This window comes from Propithecus coquereli, unplaced genomic scaffold (genome assembly GCF_000956105.1).
Source record: "Propithecus coquereli isolate 6110/MARCELLA unplaced genomic scaffold, Pcoq_1.0 Scaffold81, whole genome shotgun sequence".
Lineage (NCBI taxonomy): Eukaryota > Metazoa > Chordata > Mammalia > Primates > Indriidae > Propithecus > Propithecus coquereli.
The window spans coordinates 4,766,478-4,782,366 of record NW_012154285.1 but is presented as its reverse complement, the minus strand read 5'-3'; the positions used below and the strand labels follow the sequence as shown (position 1 = coordinate 4,782,366).

The window sequence follows — 15,889 nt, the reverse complement described above, 5'->3', positions numbered from 1 at the left end:
GTTGCAGTACATAATAATGACATGTGAGATGACAGGGCCCTCTCCGCGCTGCGCCGCCCTGCCCCCGACCATGCTGGACGGTCGATGTCAGCTCCAGCTTTCTGGGGCGTTGGCTCTGGCTCCGGTGGGGCGATGTTTAGGGATGGGTGAGCTCTCACCTCCCCCAAATCTACTTTCTCCCCACCAACCCCAGACACTACCAACACCCACAATCTAAGTAAAATAAGCTCTGCAAATGCAGCCTGCAGACCAGCCCCCCAGCCCCTCCCAGAAGAGAGAGATTCTGGAGGCCCACAGGCACTCCCAAGGGGGCAGCGACAGACCCTGGCAAGACCTTCAAGCCTGCACAGCCCAGGCCATGCGCGCAGCGCGCGGGGGCGGACCCGGGGCGCGTGCGCATGCGCGGGCCCCGCCTGCCCGGCGAGCGGGTGGGGCGGGTGCCGGGCGGGGTCGTGACGTCAGGTGCGCGCGTGGCTCCGGCTGCGCAGGAACAGCTGGTGCCTCGGAGGGCGGCCGGCGAGCGGGCGGGAGTGGGGTGCGGGTGGCCGGCCGGGCCGCGCTGCACGAGCAGCCGCCGCCGCCGCCGCCTTGCACCATTGCACCATGTCCGGGCCGCTGGAGTGCTGCGAGCGCGAGTGGCACGAGCTGGAGGGAGAATTTCAGGAATTGCAGGTAGGGCCAGGCCACCTGGTCCCGCAACTCTGCTGACCGCGGCGCAGTGCCTTCCCCTTCCTGCTCCCCAGGCCTGGGAGGTGGGGACAGTCAGGACCCAGGCAGTGTCCCTGGGTAGGCCCTGGGGGCTGGTGGTCGGCGTGCACCAGCCGCCTCCCACCTCCCAGCGCTTCAGTTCTTCGTCCACATGGGGCGCCCGGTCGAAGCCCCCCATTACCCCGCCTTCTTTCCGGCTCTGCTCCTCGCACCTGCTTCGCTGCAGAAAGTTGGCATGTGGCCTCTGAAGCAAGTTCCAGGCGTGTCCATGTGGGGGAGACCCCAGCGGGGTGGTAGGTGCTGGGGCTCCAAGAGAACAGCCCAGCCCCCAGCTCTGCGGGAGTCTCCTCTAGCCCTACGCCCACCCGTCTGCTTTTGGCAGCCACACTCTCCCTCTGCTCTGGCAGAGCAGCCCTCTCCTGCAGCTCCATTTTGGGAGATGTACTTAGGAGCCATTCACCTTGAACCTCTAGGTTGTGCTTGGGGATTAGGGACCCCTATTTCCTGTCTTTGGGGGCTCTCCTGGTGTGCCCGCCTCTGTGGCGCTGCTGCAGGCTGAGTTTGGCGTTGTGGATGGCCTCCGTCAGTTCTGACAGCTGGGTGGCCTCACCCGGTGATAGAGGCTGCTCCCAGCCCTACCCCTCTGGCCCAGAGCCTATACAGGGTGGGGTGAGGGTGGATGTAAGGGAGGTCCTTTGAGAGAATGGCATTGCCACCACGGGTCCTGGCAGGAGAAGTTGTTCCTGATAGGCGGTTCAGAGAGGCTTCAGCTACCTACCCTGGTGACTAGAGATGCCTCAAGAAACCTTGGGGTTGACCAGGAGGGACTCAGGGACCATTTTTGGAGATGGGGCTGCTCCCTCTCCAGCCATGGGATTGTTTGTTCTCTTGGGGTTTGGGCTCTGTTTGCCTGAAACCACATGGCACACCCCCACCCCAGTCCTCTCCTTGCCTCAGTTGGAGCAGTGATATTTCCCTGTCCATGTAGCTCTTATCTGCTCTCAGTTGGCCTCCTACAGTGTCCAGAGGATGTTGCCAAGGCTTTCTCTGGTGAATCTTTCTAGATAAGCAGCTATGGGTTCTGATGAATAGTGGGGTGTGGGAGAGACTGGGCAGGAAGGGGGTGCTGTTTCAGGCATGAATGAGCAGAGGATAAGATACCCAGAAGTGTCATCCCTTTTGTGGCCTGTCCAGTGTGTGCGGGTTGGTGCCCTCTCCTTCGGGACCCACTCAGTTCCCACGGGGTTCCCTTTCATGGAGATGGCTGAGCCACTTCTTCATGCTTTGTCCTACTGGGCTCTGAGGTCACATTCAACTGTGGAGCCACAAAGTGGGTGTTAGGGTTGGGAGTGGGAGAAGGGAAGAGCTTTGCTGTGTGGAGCTTTTGTTGTTCATCGTTCCTTTCCCTTGTCCTGCGTTGGAGGAAGAGGAGGAGAGAGAGGAATCTTAACACTTCAGAGCTATGCAATTAATGCAATTAACAGCAATTAGATAGCAAGTCTTGGCAGGCAAGGGTTGCAGAGTAGTTGTTTGATTTGTTTTGTTCTTACGTGTTTCGGATGCTCAGGTGTGTTAGTGACGGAGGAACTGGGAACTGGATCTCGTCCCCTAGTGCATAGCAAGAGTTGAGGAAGGTATGACTCGGTGGAAGTTGATGTCCCCTGCCCAGTTCTGTAGGATGAGGGAATTGGAGTGGACTGGATACACTTTGGGGAAGGGGGACCCTGCTGGCTGCAGACTTCAGTGGCCAGCTGCTGGGTCAGAGGCCAGTGATAGATGGCCTCCCAGGGGTCAAGGTCATAGGCTGGAGCAAAAACCACCATCTACATCTTTAATTCACAGATAGGAAACTGAAGCTTGGACACGTTTCAGTCCAACACAACTATTTAGTGGTAAAGTTGGGGCTAGAACTTGGTTCTCTAAATGTCTCTGCCTTCTCACCCTCCCCCTCATATTAAATGTGAGAGGTCTGAGCTCCTGAGATGAAGGTCTCTGGAATTATGCACATAATAAGTAGGATGTATGGTGGAAATGCGTTGAACAGAGTTTCCGATACGAGGTATTTGTTGGGGAATAAGGAGGTAACAGCAGATAAGTAGGTGGCACATTGGAACTAGGAAGGGTTTTTCCCCCCCCACTGGAAAATCCTGCTCTATTTTAATTTCCCTGTGTCTGCCTTAGAATCTGGTATTTGTGAGTTTCGTGTTTATGTTCTTTGGTTCGGGGGTGATGTGTAATATCTTTGTGTTTTACCTCTTTCCCTTTTTATGCGAAAGAAAGAAAGAGGAAACCTAAGTCTTAGACTCTAGAGGATTTGAAAGGTCTTTGGAATTTCCCCCCGGTCCCCCCTACCAAAAAAAACCCCAACATAATCTCTGGGACTTTCTAGAGGAAAGGAGCAGTTTTCTTCAGACCATGATTTGCATCTGTCAGGGCCTTACTGAACTCTGGGGCACAGCTGAGTCGCATGAAGACTTAGCTTCTGGGTGGTCGGGGTTTTGACCCTGCTGGGGAATTGAGTGTTAGTCTGAAACCAGCGTGCGCCTGGCCTCCTGGCCTGTGGTGTGACCACAGAAGGTCACTTACAGACACCGTGGCAAGTAATTTAATGAGCATTTCCTGTCTTGCATCACTGGAAACCTGACCTTGTCCCTCCCAGCCCAAGAAGGAGGTGGCCTGTAGCGGCTTTTCCGTAAGCCTGTTCTCACGGGGATATAGAAGTCTTGTAGACCAGTGAAATGTGCATGCCTCTGGCTGCTGCGCGTGGACACCAGGGAGGCAGGCTGACAGCAGGAAGCTCAGCATCATTTCATGAACACCCCTGTGAAACAGATCCTGTTGTCTCTATGTTACCCAAGGTCACACCACCTGGAAGTGCTCGAGCCAGGACTCAAACGCAGGCTGCTGGACACCGGAGTTTGTGCTCTTAACCACTACCCAGGGCAAATCCGAGCCTGGGGTATTCTTCTGTTGGCTTTTGTTTCTCTTCCATCTCGGCTTGCCTTGTGGGCCTCCTTCTTTAGTAGCGGGGGTTGTGCAGTAAAAACACTGGACAGAGAGTCAGGATTCCTGGGTTCGGGAATCCTGTCACTGTCTAGTCTTTGCCAAGCCATCTCTCTGAGGTCGAGTTTCTTTATCTAGAAAACAAAGGCTGGCAGTCACAACAACAACAGCAGCAGCAGCAGCTAACCATGTGATTACATGTATGTGATACAGGGATACATGGATAATCCCGTTTAATCTAAGTGACAACCCTGTTTTGTAGATGAGATTGAAACTAAGAGATGTTAAGTAACTTGAAAGTCATGGAACTAGGCTTTGAACCCAGCCCTGCTGTATAACTCAGAGACTTGTTGGGTCCCTGGATTTTAGTGGGCTCCAAAAGTATCCTGAGAACCTTAGCTCTAGAAGAAAACTTTTGAACTTGCTGAATCTCTTTTCATTGGTATAGTGCTTTCACACAATGCATTAGTCAGGATTCTTAGTTGTAAGTGACAGAAACCCAGTTTGATTGGTTTTAAGCCAAAAAGGGGGTTTATTGACTCAAGTCCAGTGGTAAATGGCTTCAGGCAAGGCTGGGTCCAGGAGCTCAAATGATATGTGTGTGCGTGTATGCCAGCTTCATTCTCAGGCAGTCTCTCCTATGTCGTGACAAAAAGGGCCACTGGCAGCCCCCTGCTGACATCCACTAGCTTAGCAGCTTAGCAAACTCAGCAGAAACAACATCTTTTCCCCCTGTGGTTTCACCAAGAGTCCCAGGGCTGACTCTCATTGGCCCAGCTTGGGTCATGTGATTATCCCTTAACCAGTCACTGTGGCAAAGATTGGCCTGGCCTTGGTAATGTGTCTGCTCCTGGAAGCATAGTGCTACCCACATTACATAAAATAAGGGAAGGGATGGTCCCACGGAGGAAAATCAAAATACTGGTAGTAAAAAAAAAAAGAGAGAGGGATGCTAGCCAGGCATCTTTTGGGGGGTGAGTAATGGAAATTGTTTATATCTGTGATTCCCAAACTATGTACCAGGGCACCCCCAAGGTGCTACAGTAAGCTCATAGAGACATTATGGGATAAGTTAAATTTTCAAGGGAAACATAGTGACATCTGTCAGACATTGCTTAAACTGCTGTCTTGTGGGCAGTTCACAGTTGCACATTAGGCCACACTACTTTCTTTTTGATGATGTCACATCTTTGTAACGGTGCATAGCCTGTTGCACGTATCTCATCTCCTACCCCTTTTACAGTTGAGGAAACTGAGGCATAGAGAGATTATATAACTCAGCTAATAACTAAGTGGCAGACTTCAGATTTGAGCTCAGGCAGTCTGACTACAGAATCTAATCACTTAACCATTATGTTATCCTTCATCCAAATGCCTGACGCCCGCGCATATACCCCCACTGGCTGCTCCTATAGCAGACAGCACTAGTGGATTCCAGCACGTGACTCAGAATCTTTCTCAGTACAGAATCTCAGTAGGTGAAGTCACCCTGCCATCCTTGGGAGTGTTTCTATGGTGATGAGTCCTGGTTAAGTTAGCATCTGAGACTCTATCTGAAGTTGATTCTTAGAAAGAGAGCTGTATAAAAAGAATCTCTTGAAAATTTACCACCAGCGAGAGGCACAGCTATAGGGCCGTGGTGGTGGCCACGGCTCTGTCACAGCCGACAGGATTGCCCGCCAACTTCGGACGCTCCTGGGCCACAGCCCTGTCTGTAAATGCCATGCGATGCCTCTGCCTGGCAATTCCTGCAGCAAATGTTGACTCAGGAGGTCTGACTCCCCAGTTCTGGATCTCACGACTCAGCCCGGGTGTGTTAAGAAGGCGTCTCCACATGTTTCACAGCCACGCTGGGACCTAGAGTCATTAGCCTCATCCTCCCACTGGGGCAGAGCTTGGGGCCTCGGCGGACAGGAGGGGTGGCAGAGATCTCTGAATCCCCCAATGGAAACTGGCTTGTTTGTGTCCTCTGCACGCGGAGCGTGGTAATTAGACGTGTAGGAAAGACGCCGTGGGCATCTAGCTCACAGAGCTAATGTTAGCACTTCTCCTTTTTTTAGTTTTTGGAAATGGAATCCCCCTCTATATTTTTATAAGTAATATATATCCACACAAATTTAAATAGCAGACGTGTATAATACTTTTTTTTTTTTTTTTGAAACAGAGTCTCGCTTTGTTGCCCGGGCTAGAGTGAGTGCCGTGGTGTCAGCCTAGCTCACAGCAACCTCAAACTCCTGGGCTCAAGCGATCCTTCTGCCTCAGCCTCCCGAGTAGCTGGGACTACAGGCATGCGCCACCATGCCCGGCTAATTTTTTATGTATATACATATATTTTTAGTTGTCCAGATCATTTCTTTGTATTTTTAGTAGAGACGGGAGTCTCGCTCTTGCTCAGACTAGTCTTGAACTCCTGACCTTGAGCGATCCACCCGCCTCGGCCTCCCAGAGTACTAGGATTTATAATACTTTTTTAAACACTTGTTTGTAACAGCTAAAAACTGTAAACCTAAATTCCATCAGAATGGATAATTACCCTGAACACCCATAGAGTGAGGTGTGGCTAGAAGAATGAATAAACTATCTATACTCAATATATTAAAAAGAGAATGAATAAACTGGAGCTGCATGTATCAACAATGAGCAAAAAGTTGCAGAAGCGTAGGTACAATGTGGCATTTGTAATAAAGGTATTATCCAAACACTCCAAACAATACTCACTATTACTTAATGATACATATGTATGTAGTCCAAGTATAAAGACTTGCAAGGAAGTGATGAAGACCGTAGGGCCGGGCGTGGTCGATGGAGCCCATAATCCCAGCACTTTGGGAGGGGAGGTCAGAGGATCGTCTGAGGCCAGGAGTTCAAGACCAGCCCAAGCAACGTAGCAAGACCCGTCTCTAAACAAAATTTAAAAATTAGTCAAGCATGGTGCTACGTGCCTGTAGTCCCAGCTACACAGGAGACTGAGGCAGGAGGATCACTTGAGGCCAGGAGTTCGAGGCTGCAGTGAGCTATGATCATGCTCCTGCACTCTAGCCTGGGTGACGGAGTGAGACTCTGCCTGTAAAAAGAACCCCAAAACTCTACAATAGAGATTGAGGCAGGACCCTGGCAAGAAGCAAATAGCTGCCTCAGAAAGGTCTGTCTCAAGAGAAGGGGCAGTTTACAGAAGTGTAGGCAATTTAATGGTGAGGCCCCCTGAAGCTAAACCCAACTCAGGGCAAAGCAGGGGATCCTAGGAGGTGCAGTTTGCAGGGATCAGCCTCCCAGGGCGCAGGGAAGACAGCTGATCTGGGGTGGGCATGGGCTGCAGAGGTTGCCATTGTAAGGATCCACCTCTCTGGGGGCAAAGGCTGGGAATACCACCTAGGAGGGATGCATGGGGCTGCTCAACTCTGTTATTCCTTAAACTGAGAGTGAGAAGATGGATGCTAATTATATGATTTTCTGCTTTTCTTTTGTATGCGTGAAATATTTCATAATAAAATAAGCAGGAAACCAAAAAATAATGCCGTAGTACCAAAAGGCTCATAAAGAAAAACAGCTCCATAGGTTCCCTGTCAGTGATTTATGTGATCAGGACCATGCACACAGCATTTACAGCAGAATCGAGTAGTAGACTGTGATTGTGTCTTCTCTCTCGTAAAAATAAGTGTCTTCACATTCGATTCTTTACTGGTAGTGTTTTTCTTATAATTATCCTCTTTCCCCCCCCAAACCCCCGTTTTAGGTATTCTATCTGGTGTGCTTCTGTTCGGGTTGGTCTTGAACTAGACAGTGGGGGTCGGGGCTTGCTTTGGGCTGCAGAGTGGAGTCTTTTCTTCCGCAGCTGCCTGTCTGCTTTGGTGCCCGCAGCACTCTGGGTTATTTTTAGAGATAGTGACTTGATGTGGGAGTCAACCCGTTTAATAAGCTGGCGTTCCCTGCACCGCCTGCAGAGAGCTGACTCCCAGTTTGGGGTGAGTGTCTCCCGTGTTCCGGTCTGCTGCTGCCAAGGTTAGAAATAACAATAACAGTTTGGCATTTTCTTTAAAAGTTAGAAATTTACCATATGACCCAGCAATTCCATTCTTAGGTGTCTACCCAAGAGAAAGGAAAATTTGTGCCTACACAAGGACTTGTACATGAACGTGCGTAGCAGCATTGTTCACAGCACAGTAACCGAAACCTGGAAACAACCCGAATGTCCAACAACCAGTATATCTGTGCATTTTTATTGCTGATTAGCAATAAAAAAAAAAATCACTGATATGTGTTACAACATAGATAAACCTCAAAAACATTATGCTAAGTCAGAGAAGCCAGATGAAAAGACCACATATTGTATGATTTCATTTATATGAAATATACAGAAAAGACAGAACTGTAGAGACAGAAGGCAGATTAGTGGCTTCCAGGGATTGGGAAGGAGACATGAGGAGCGACTGCTGAGGGACACCGGGGATCTTACTGGGTGTTAGGAGGTTAAAACACTGGGTATGCAGATGATCGTACAAGTTGGCAAATGTTTAAAAGTCACTGAATTGTACACTTCAGATGGGTAAATTTTATGGTATGTAAATTATATATCGATAAAATTGTTTAAAATAATGCTTTAGGGCTGGGCGTGGTGGCTCATGCCTGTAATCCCAGCACTCTGGGAGGCTGAAGCAGGAGAATCCCTTGGGCTCAGGAGTTCCAGACCAGTCTGAGCAAGAGTGAGACCCCATCTCTACGAAAAATAGAAAAATGAGCCAGGTGTGGTGGAATGCGCCTGTAGTCCCAGCTACTTGGGAGGCTGAGGCAGGAGGATCTTTTGAGCCCAGGGGTTGGAGGGCGCAACGAGCTGTGATGATGCTGCTGCGCTCCAGCCGGCACAACAGGGTGAGACTCTGTCTCAGAAAAAATAAGTAATAATAATAATGCTTTAGGTTCTTAGTTTGGTAGAAAAACACCCAACATGGAGAGAGATGCATTATTGGGTGCCTATTTAGTTCTCGCTTGGTGAAAGAATGATTCGACTAGGCTCCCAAGTTCTTGGTTTGGGGATCTTTCAGATGACAGTGCCCCAGTCAAGACTGGGGTAACAATGAGTCCAAGGTTCGTGGCTTCTCTTCTTAACTAGTGTGGTTAACTTCGCCCAGAGGGAAAGTTCTGTTCTTTGCCATATTAATCTGGATTTTGACACTTGCCTCTGAAATGAAGACACTTTACCCAAACTGGGAAAGCACAAGAGAACGAAAGGGCACGTGTTTGCCTGTGGAATTGGGAAGTCAAAGGCGCACTGCCTCCAGGTGCCAGCAGATCCAGGAGCTCACGTGAAATCTTCAGGGTGCAGCCTTCCTCTGCCTCTCTGCCCTGTTTTCCTAAGTTGGCTTTGTTCTCAGGCAGGGTTCCCCCAGCATTGGCAAGATGGCCCTATGAGCCCTGGGTTCCCACCCTGCTGCCTTCAAAACTAGTGGGAAAAGAGTTTTTCAGTATTTCTCCTGCAAGCCGCACCACTGAGTTTCATGAGTTCCAAATGCCCATCTCTGAAGTAGCCAGCTGGGTCGGGAGGCTGATGTTCTGACCAGCCAGGCCTGGCTCATAGTCTCTCTCCTGCAGCCCCGGGGCAGGGCCACCCCTTCTAGCCAGATCTCATGGACCGAGTGCCGGGGAGGGACGGGTCTCCAAAGAAACTGTGACCAGAAGGCGAATAGCCGCCTGGTTTGCAAAAACAACAGAAGGCCTCCATCTGGCAGACTGCTTCCACGCAAGGCCAGGGTTGTTTGGATGAAAGGAAGGATTGGATTACCTCAGTTGGCTCATCCTGCTCTTGGAAAAAGTATCTCAACACGCCTGTAAATTTAGCGACTCAGGAGGCCTAGGCGGGAGGATTGCTTGAGGCCAGGAGTTCGAGGTTGCAGTGAGCTATGATTGTGCCACTGCACTCAGCCTGGGTGACAGAGTGAGACACTGTCTTTTAGAAGAAAAGAAAAGGAAAAGGCTCTCAAAGCACAGGTCTAATGGAGGGTCCACTGGAGACACTCTCATGTCCAGAGAGTAGCCAGGGCCTCCAAGGGAAGACAGAAATTATATGCCCTCCATCTGCCAGCAGTGCTCTGTGCACAGCCGCTGCTGTGAAGCGGCTATATGGTTCACAAAATGACAAATGCTATATGGTTGCACTTATATGAGGTACCAAGGAGGAGTCAAAATCAGAGAGAAAAGTAAAATAGTGATTTCCAGGGGCCGTTGGGAAGATGAAATGGGGAGTTCGACAAGTGGAGAGTTTCAGTTGGCATGATGAAAAGGTTCTGGAGATGGCTGGTGGCGATGGCTGTACAGTCACGTACCACGTAACTACATTTCAGTGGAAGAGGGACCACCGGTACAACAGTGGTCCCATAAGATTTTGATACTGTATTTTTACTGTACCTTTTCTGTATTTATATATGTTTAGCTACACAAACACTAAGCATTGTGTTACAGTTGCCTACGGCATTCAATACAGTAGCATGCTGTTCAGCTTTGTGGTCTAGGAGCAAGAACTGTACCGTATGTCGTAGGTGTGTACGAGGCTGTAGTGTCTAGGTTTGTGTAAGTGCACTGTGAGGTTCGCATAATGACAGATTCGCCTAAGGACGCGTTTCTCAGAACATATCTCTGTCATTAAGTGACTCATGACTGTAAGATAGTGTGAATGTACTTACTAAAATAATAATGCCACTGCATTGTATACTTAAAATGGTTAAGATGGTAAATTTTATGTTGTATGTATTTTATCATAATTTTTAAAATTTAAAAATAGTTAAACATTATGTATATTTGGCCAGGTATGGTGGCTTATGCTTGTGATCCCAGCACTTTGGGAGGCTGAGGTGGGAGGATTACTTGAGGCCAGCCTGGGCAACATAGTGAGACCCCTGTCTCTACAAAAAATATAAAAAAGAATTAGCCAGACCTGGTGGTACACACCTGTCGTCTTAGCTATTCATTCAGCAGGCTGAGGCGGGAGGATTGCTTGAGCCTAGGAGTTGGCATTTACTCAGAGCTGTGATGATGCCACTGTACTCTAGCCTGGGTGACAGAGCGAGATCCTGTCTCTTAAAAAAAAAAAAAGTAAGGGCCGAGCGCGGTGGCTCACGCCTGTAATCCTAGCACTCTGGGAGGCCGAGGCGGACGGATTGTTTGAGCTCAGGAATTCAAAACCAGCCTGAGCAAGAGCGAGACCCCGTCTCTACTAAAAATAGAAAGAAATTATCTGGACAGCTAAAAATATATAGAAAAAATTAGGCGGGCATGGTGGCACATGCCTGTAGTCCCAGCTACTCGGGAGGCTGAGGCAGGAGGATCGCTTGAGCCCAGGAGTCTGAGATTGCTATGAGCTAGGCTGACGCCACGGCACTCACTCTAGGTCAGGCAAAAGAGCGAGACTCTGTCTCAAAAAAAAAAAAAAAAAAGTAAGGATCCAAGAAATGAATTGATAACCTTTGCCACTGCTTATGAGACTGTCACGAGGGTGGGATCCGCAAAGACTGAGCGTGGGTGAGGAATGCCTGGGGGTGGAGCATGTGTCACACCAAGGCCCTTGTTTCTGACTCCCCTACCCCATGTTGTCTTCCTGTGACTGGCAAATCCTGAGCCTGGCAGAGCCGAGGCCGGGAGCAGAGTAGGGGTGTGTGACCCTCCAGTATTGCATCTCCCCCTGCTCCCCAAAGTGGCTCTGGCCAATGGCAAAGCAAGAGAACTGCAGGGCAGCAGGAATGACCTCATTTACCAGGGAACAGAATTATGGGATGGCCCATGGACTTCCCATCCCTACCAGTCTGAATATCACCAGTGGGATGTTAGAAAAGTACCTGGAAAAAATTAAATGTTAATAGCATTGAGTGTTGCTTAGGTGTGGACAACAGTTGTCCTGTTACAGCTGTGGGTGGGAGTATAAATTGGTACAGCCACTCTGCAGGGCAGTTGGCCAAGATCTATTAAACAAGCCTGCACCCTCTGACCCAGCAATTTCTTCCCTCTTCCCCAGGAGAATCTTCCCCAGAGAGGGCAGTGCAAGGGCATCATTCAACGTTGCATTGTTGGTTATAGTCAGAGCCTGGAAGCAACCTAAATATCCAGCAAGAGGGGAATGACTATTTAGTTTATTAGTATATCTGTACAGTGAAATACTGCACAGCGCTAAAAAGAGTGAGGTACATCCATATATTCATATGTGGGTGGATCTTCAAGACATGTTATTGAGTGAGAAAAGCAAGTTGTGGAATTGTATGTATATTCGGATACTATTAATGTATTATTATTATTATTTTTCGAGACAGAGTCTTGTTCTGTTGCCTGGGCTAGAGTGCCGTGGCATCAGCCTAGCTCACAGCAACCTCAAACTTCTGAGCTCAAGCGATCCTCCTGCCTCAGCCTCCCTAGCAGCTGGGACTACAGGCATGCGCCACCACGCCCAGCTAATTTTTTCTATTTTTAGTAGAGATGGGGTCTCACTCTTGCTGAGGCTGGTCTCAAACTCCTGAGCTCAAGCAATCCTCTTGCTTCGGCCTCCCACAGTGTTAGGATTACAGGCGTGAGCCACTGCGCCTGGCCACTATTAATGTATTTTAAAGAGACAAAAGTGTGTACTTTAGGGTCTAAGCAATGCTGCTATAACAGAGAGATTGCAACATAAAGTGACTTAAATGAAGTAGTTTCTTTCTTCTCACATGGCAGTGTAGATGGAGGTGTGGTCCAGGGTGAGCAGTGCTTCAGGTATCTGTTGCTGTGTAAAACGACAATATCTGAATGATGCTCATGGATTCTGTGGTCAGGAGTTTAGACAGCATGTGGTGGGGAGGCCTGACTGTGCCTTATGAAGTCTGGGGACTTAGCTGGGGCTGGACTCCTTTCTGTATATGCACGTCTGGCACCTAGGCTGAAATGACAAGAAGATTTATTGGAACTACTGATTGAAGGGCCTGCATGTGACTTCTGTGTGGTTAGAGCTGCAGTAGAGCATGGTGGCCTCAGGGTAGTTGGACTTTTTCCTCCAAGAGCAAGTGTTGCATCAAATGGGGTGGAAGCCACATGGCCTTCAGTGACTTCCTCTCAGAAGTTGTCTAGTGTCACTTCTGCCATATTCCATTGGTCAAACCAGTCAGCCTACCTAGATTTCAGGGGAGGAAACGGAGACCCTGTCTCTCTGTGTGAGCAAGGCATGCTAAAGAATGGGTGGTCATGTTTTGAAACCATCACAGGTGGGAAGCTCTATCACATGAGGTCACCTGGGGACCGGGTTGGTTTGGTTGGGGAGGGGACACTGGGCTCTGCCATCTGCACTATGTGGCTTCCACCTCTGGTTTAAAAGCACCTGGACCCGTTGTTGCCCTATTCCAGCCAGGGAAAGAGAGTGGAGGGCTAGCAGTTCCTAACAAAAACTGTGGTGTAGAACTTGCACACGTCACTTCTGGAATCACGTCCTATTGGCTAACTCTTAGTTATGCCTCTACACCGAACTGCAAAGCAGGCTGGGAAATGCAGTCTATAGCGGGAAGCCGTGAGCCCAACTACAACTTAGTGGAATTCTATTACCAAAAGAAAGCAAAAGAGAATATAAGTGTTAGGGACGATTACTTTTTGCAACATATGTGTTTTTCATATATACGCATGTGTATGTATTTATGTATTTGTGTGTGTACATAGAAATAGGTCTATATAAAATACAAAAATACATAGGCTGGGTGCAGTGGCTCATGCCTGTTATCCCAGCACCCAGCCTATGTATTTGGGAGGAGTTTGAGACCAGCCTGAGCAACATAGCTACATCCTGTCTCTACAAAAAAATAGAAAAAATTAGCTGGGCATGGTGGCACGTGCCCGTGGTCCCAGTTACTCAGGAGGTTGCGGCAGAAGGATCGCTTGAGCTGAGGAGTTTGAGGTTGCCGTGAGCTGTGATAACGCCACTGCACTCTACCCTGGCCTCCAGCGATCCTTCCGCCTCGACCTCCCAAAGTGCTGGGATTACAGGTGTGAGCCACCACGCCTGGCCAGGGTTTCCTTTGTCACCAGCAGGTATTTATTAAACATAGATGGCCATTTGGCAATGAAGAATTCAAAAGCAATTAAAATGCAGCCTATCTCCGCAGTTAACTTATTAATTACAAATGGAAAGTTGGTCACTGTACAGTGGAGAGACCAGGTGGATATCTTTTTTTTTTTTTTTTTTTGAGACAGAGTCTCACTCTCTTGCCTGGGGCGAGTGCCATGGCGTCAGCCTAGCTCACAGCAACCTCAAACTCCTGGGCTCAAGCAATCCTTCTCCCTCAGCCTCCCAAGTAGCTGGGACCACAGGCATGCGCCACCATGCCCGGCTAATTTTGTCTACCTATATTTTTAGCTGTCCAGTTAATTTCTTTCCATTTTTTGGTAGAGATGGGGTCTCCCTCTTGCTCAGGCTGTGCTGGAACTCCTGAGCTCAGAACAATTCGCCCGCCTCGGCCTCCCAGAGTGCTACGATTACAGGCGTGAGCCACCGCGCCCGGCCCAGGTGGATATCTTTACTGCCTTTACCAAGCAATCAAAGCTGACATCATGGACACTGTATCCCCCACTGGCAGGAGGCACTAAAGACACTTTAGTGGCATTCTGGCTCCAATGCATAACCAAAATCTAATCACGAGGAAACATCAAGCAAACCCAGATTGAGGGACATTCTCCAAAACAACTGGGCTGAACTCTAAAAATTTCAATTCAGGAACGACAAAGTTGAGTAACTGTTCTAGATTAGAGGAGACCAAAGAGTTACGAGCAATAATCTAAGGCATAAGACTGAATAGGATCTAGGATCTGGAAGAAAATTGCCATAAAAGAGACAGTTAGTAAAATTTGAATTTGGATGGTATTTGGGGTCATAGCACTATATTCTATCAATACAGCAGACCTTGGCGCAACGCGGAGGTTTGGGGCCTACTGTTGACCAGAAGCCTTACTGATAACAAAGAGTCAATTAACACGTATTTTGTGTGTTATATGTATTATATCCTGTATTCTTAAGATAGAGAAAAAAATGTTATTAAGAAAATCATAAAGAGAAAATATATTTACTATTTATCAAGTGGAAGTGGATCATCATAAAGGCTTTCATCCTCGTCATCTTCACGTTGAGCAGGCTGAGGAGGAGGAAGAGGAGGGGTTGGTTTTGTTGTCTCAGGTGTGGCAGAGGCGGAAGAAAATCCGTGTATAAATGGACCCTCACAGTTCAAATCTGTGTTGTTCAAGAGTCAGCTGTGTTTGATAATCGTACCGTGAATATAGGAGAACATTGTTCTCACAAGATACACACTGCAGTATTTAGGAGTAAAGAGGCGTGTTGTCTACACTAACTCCCAAATGGTTTAGCACGGGAGTGGGCAAACCTTTTCTGGTACAAGGCCAATTAGTGAAGATTTTAGGCTTTGTGGGCCATATGGTCCCTGTCACAACTCCTCACTATCCTGCTGTCATGGTGCCAAAGCAGCCACAGACAATATGTAAATGAGTAGGCGTGGCTGTGCTCCAGTAAAACTTTATTTATGGCTACTGCAATGCCAACTTCATGGAATTTTCACATGTCATGGAATATTCTTTGAATTTGTTTTCTACCCTGGAAAACCCATTTCTGTCTTACTGCCCCTACAGAATTAGGTGGCTTACAGGCAGTAGGTTAGTGGTGTCCGATACAGAAAAAGGACACACAGACGCGCACGCACACACACACGCACCCGCACCGTGTGCTCATGCACGTGTGCACCTGTGTGTGCACGTGAGCACACGTACCTGGGTGATAAAGCAAGTACAGTATAGTGAAAGCGGTTGGTGAGTCTGGGTGAAGAGGAGAGGGGAGTTCTTTGTGTTGTTTTTATAATTCTTCTGAAAGTTCGAATTACTTATTTATTTTTTTAGAGACAGGGTCTCACTCTCATGCCTGGGCTAGAGTGCAGTGGTGTCATCATAGCTCACTGCAACCTCAAATTCCTGGGCTCAAGTGATCCTCCTGCCTCAGCCTCCCAAGTAGCTGGGACTACAGGTCTATGCTACTCATGCCCAACTAATTTTTCTATTTTTTGTAGAGATGGGGTCTTGCTATGTTGCCCAGGCTCGTCTTGAACTCCTGGCCTCAAGCAATCCTCCTGCCTCGGCCTCCCAAAGTGCTGGGATTACAGGTGTGAGCCGCGGTGTCTGGCTT

At 48.6% G+C, this 15,889-nt stretch overlaps 1 protein-coding gene across 1 annotated transcript in view; it reads left to right on the top strand.

Annotated features, from left to right (window-relative positions):
• The first annotated feature begins 466 nt into the window (after positions 1-466).
• TMEM120B (transmembrane protein 120B) overlaps positions 467-15,889 on the top strand; it is a 38,387-nt gene continuing 22,964 nt past the window's right edge. The window contains exon 1 of the mRNA XM_012663551.1: positions 467-672. Within this exon, the coding sequence (XP_012519005.1) occupies positions 604-672 (69 nt within the window). The 5' untranslated portion in view covers positions 467-603. The remainder of the gene's footprint in view (positions 673-15,889) is intronic.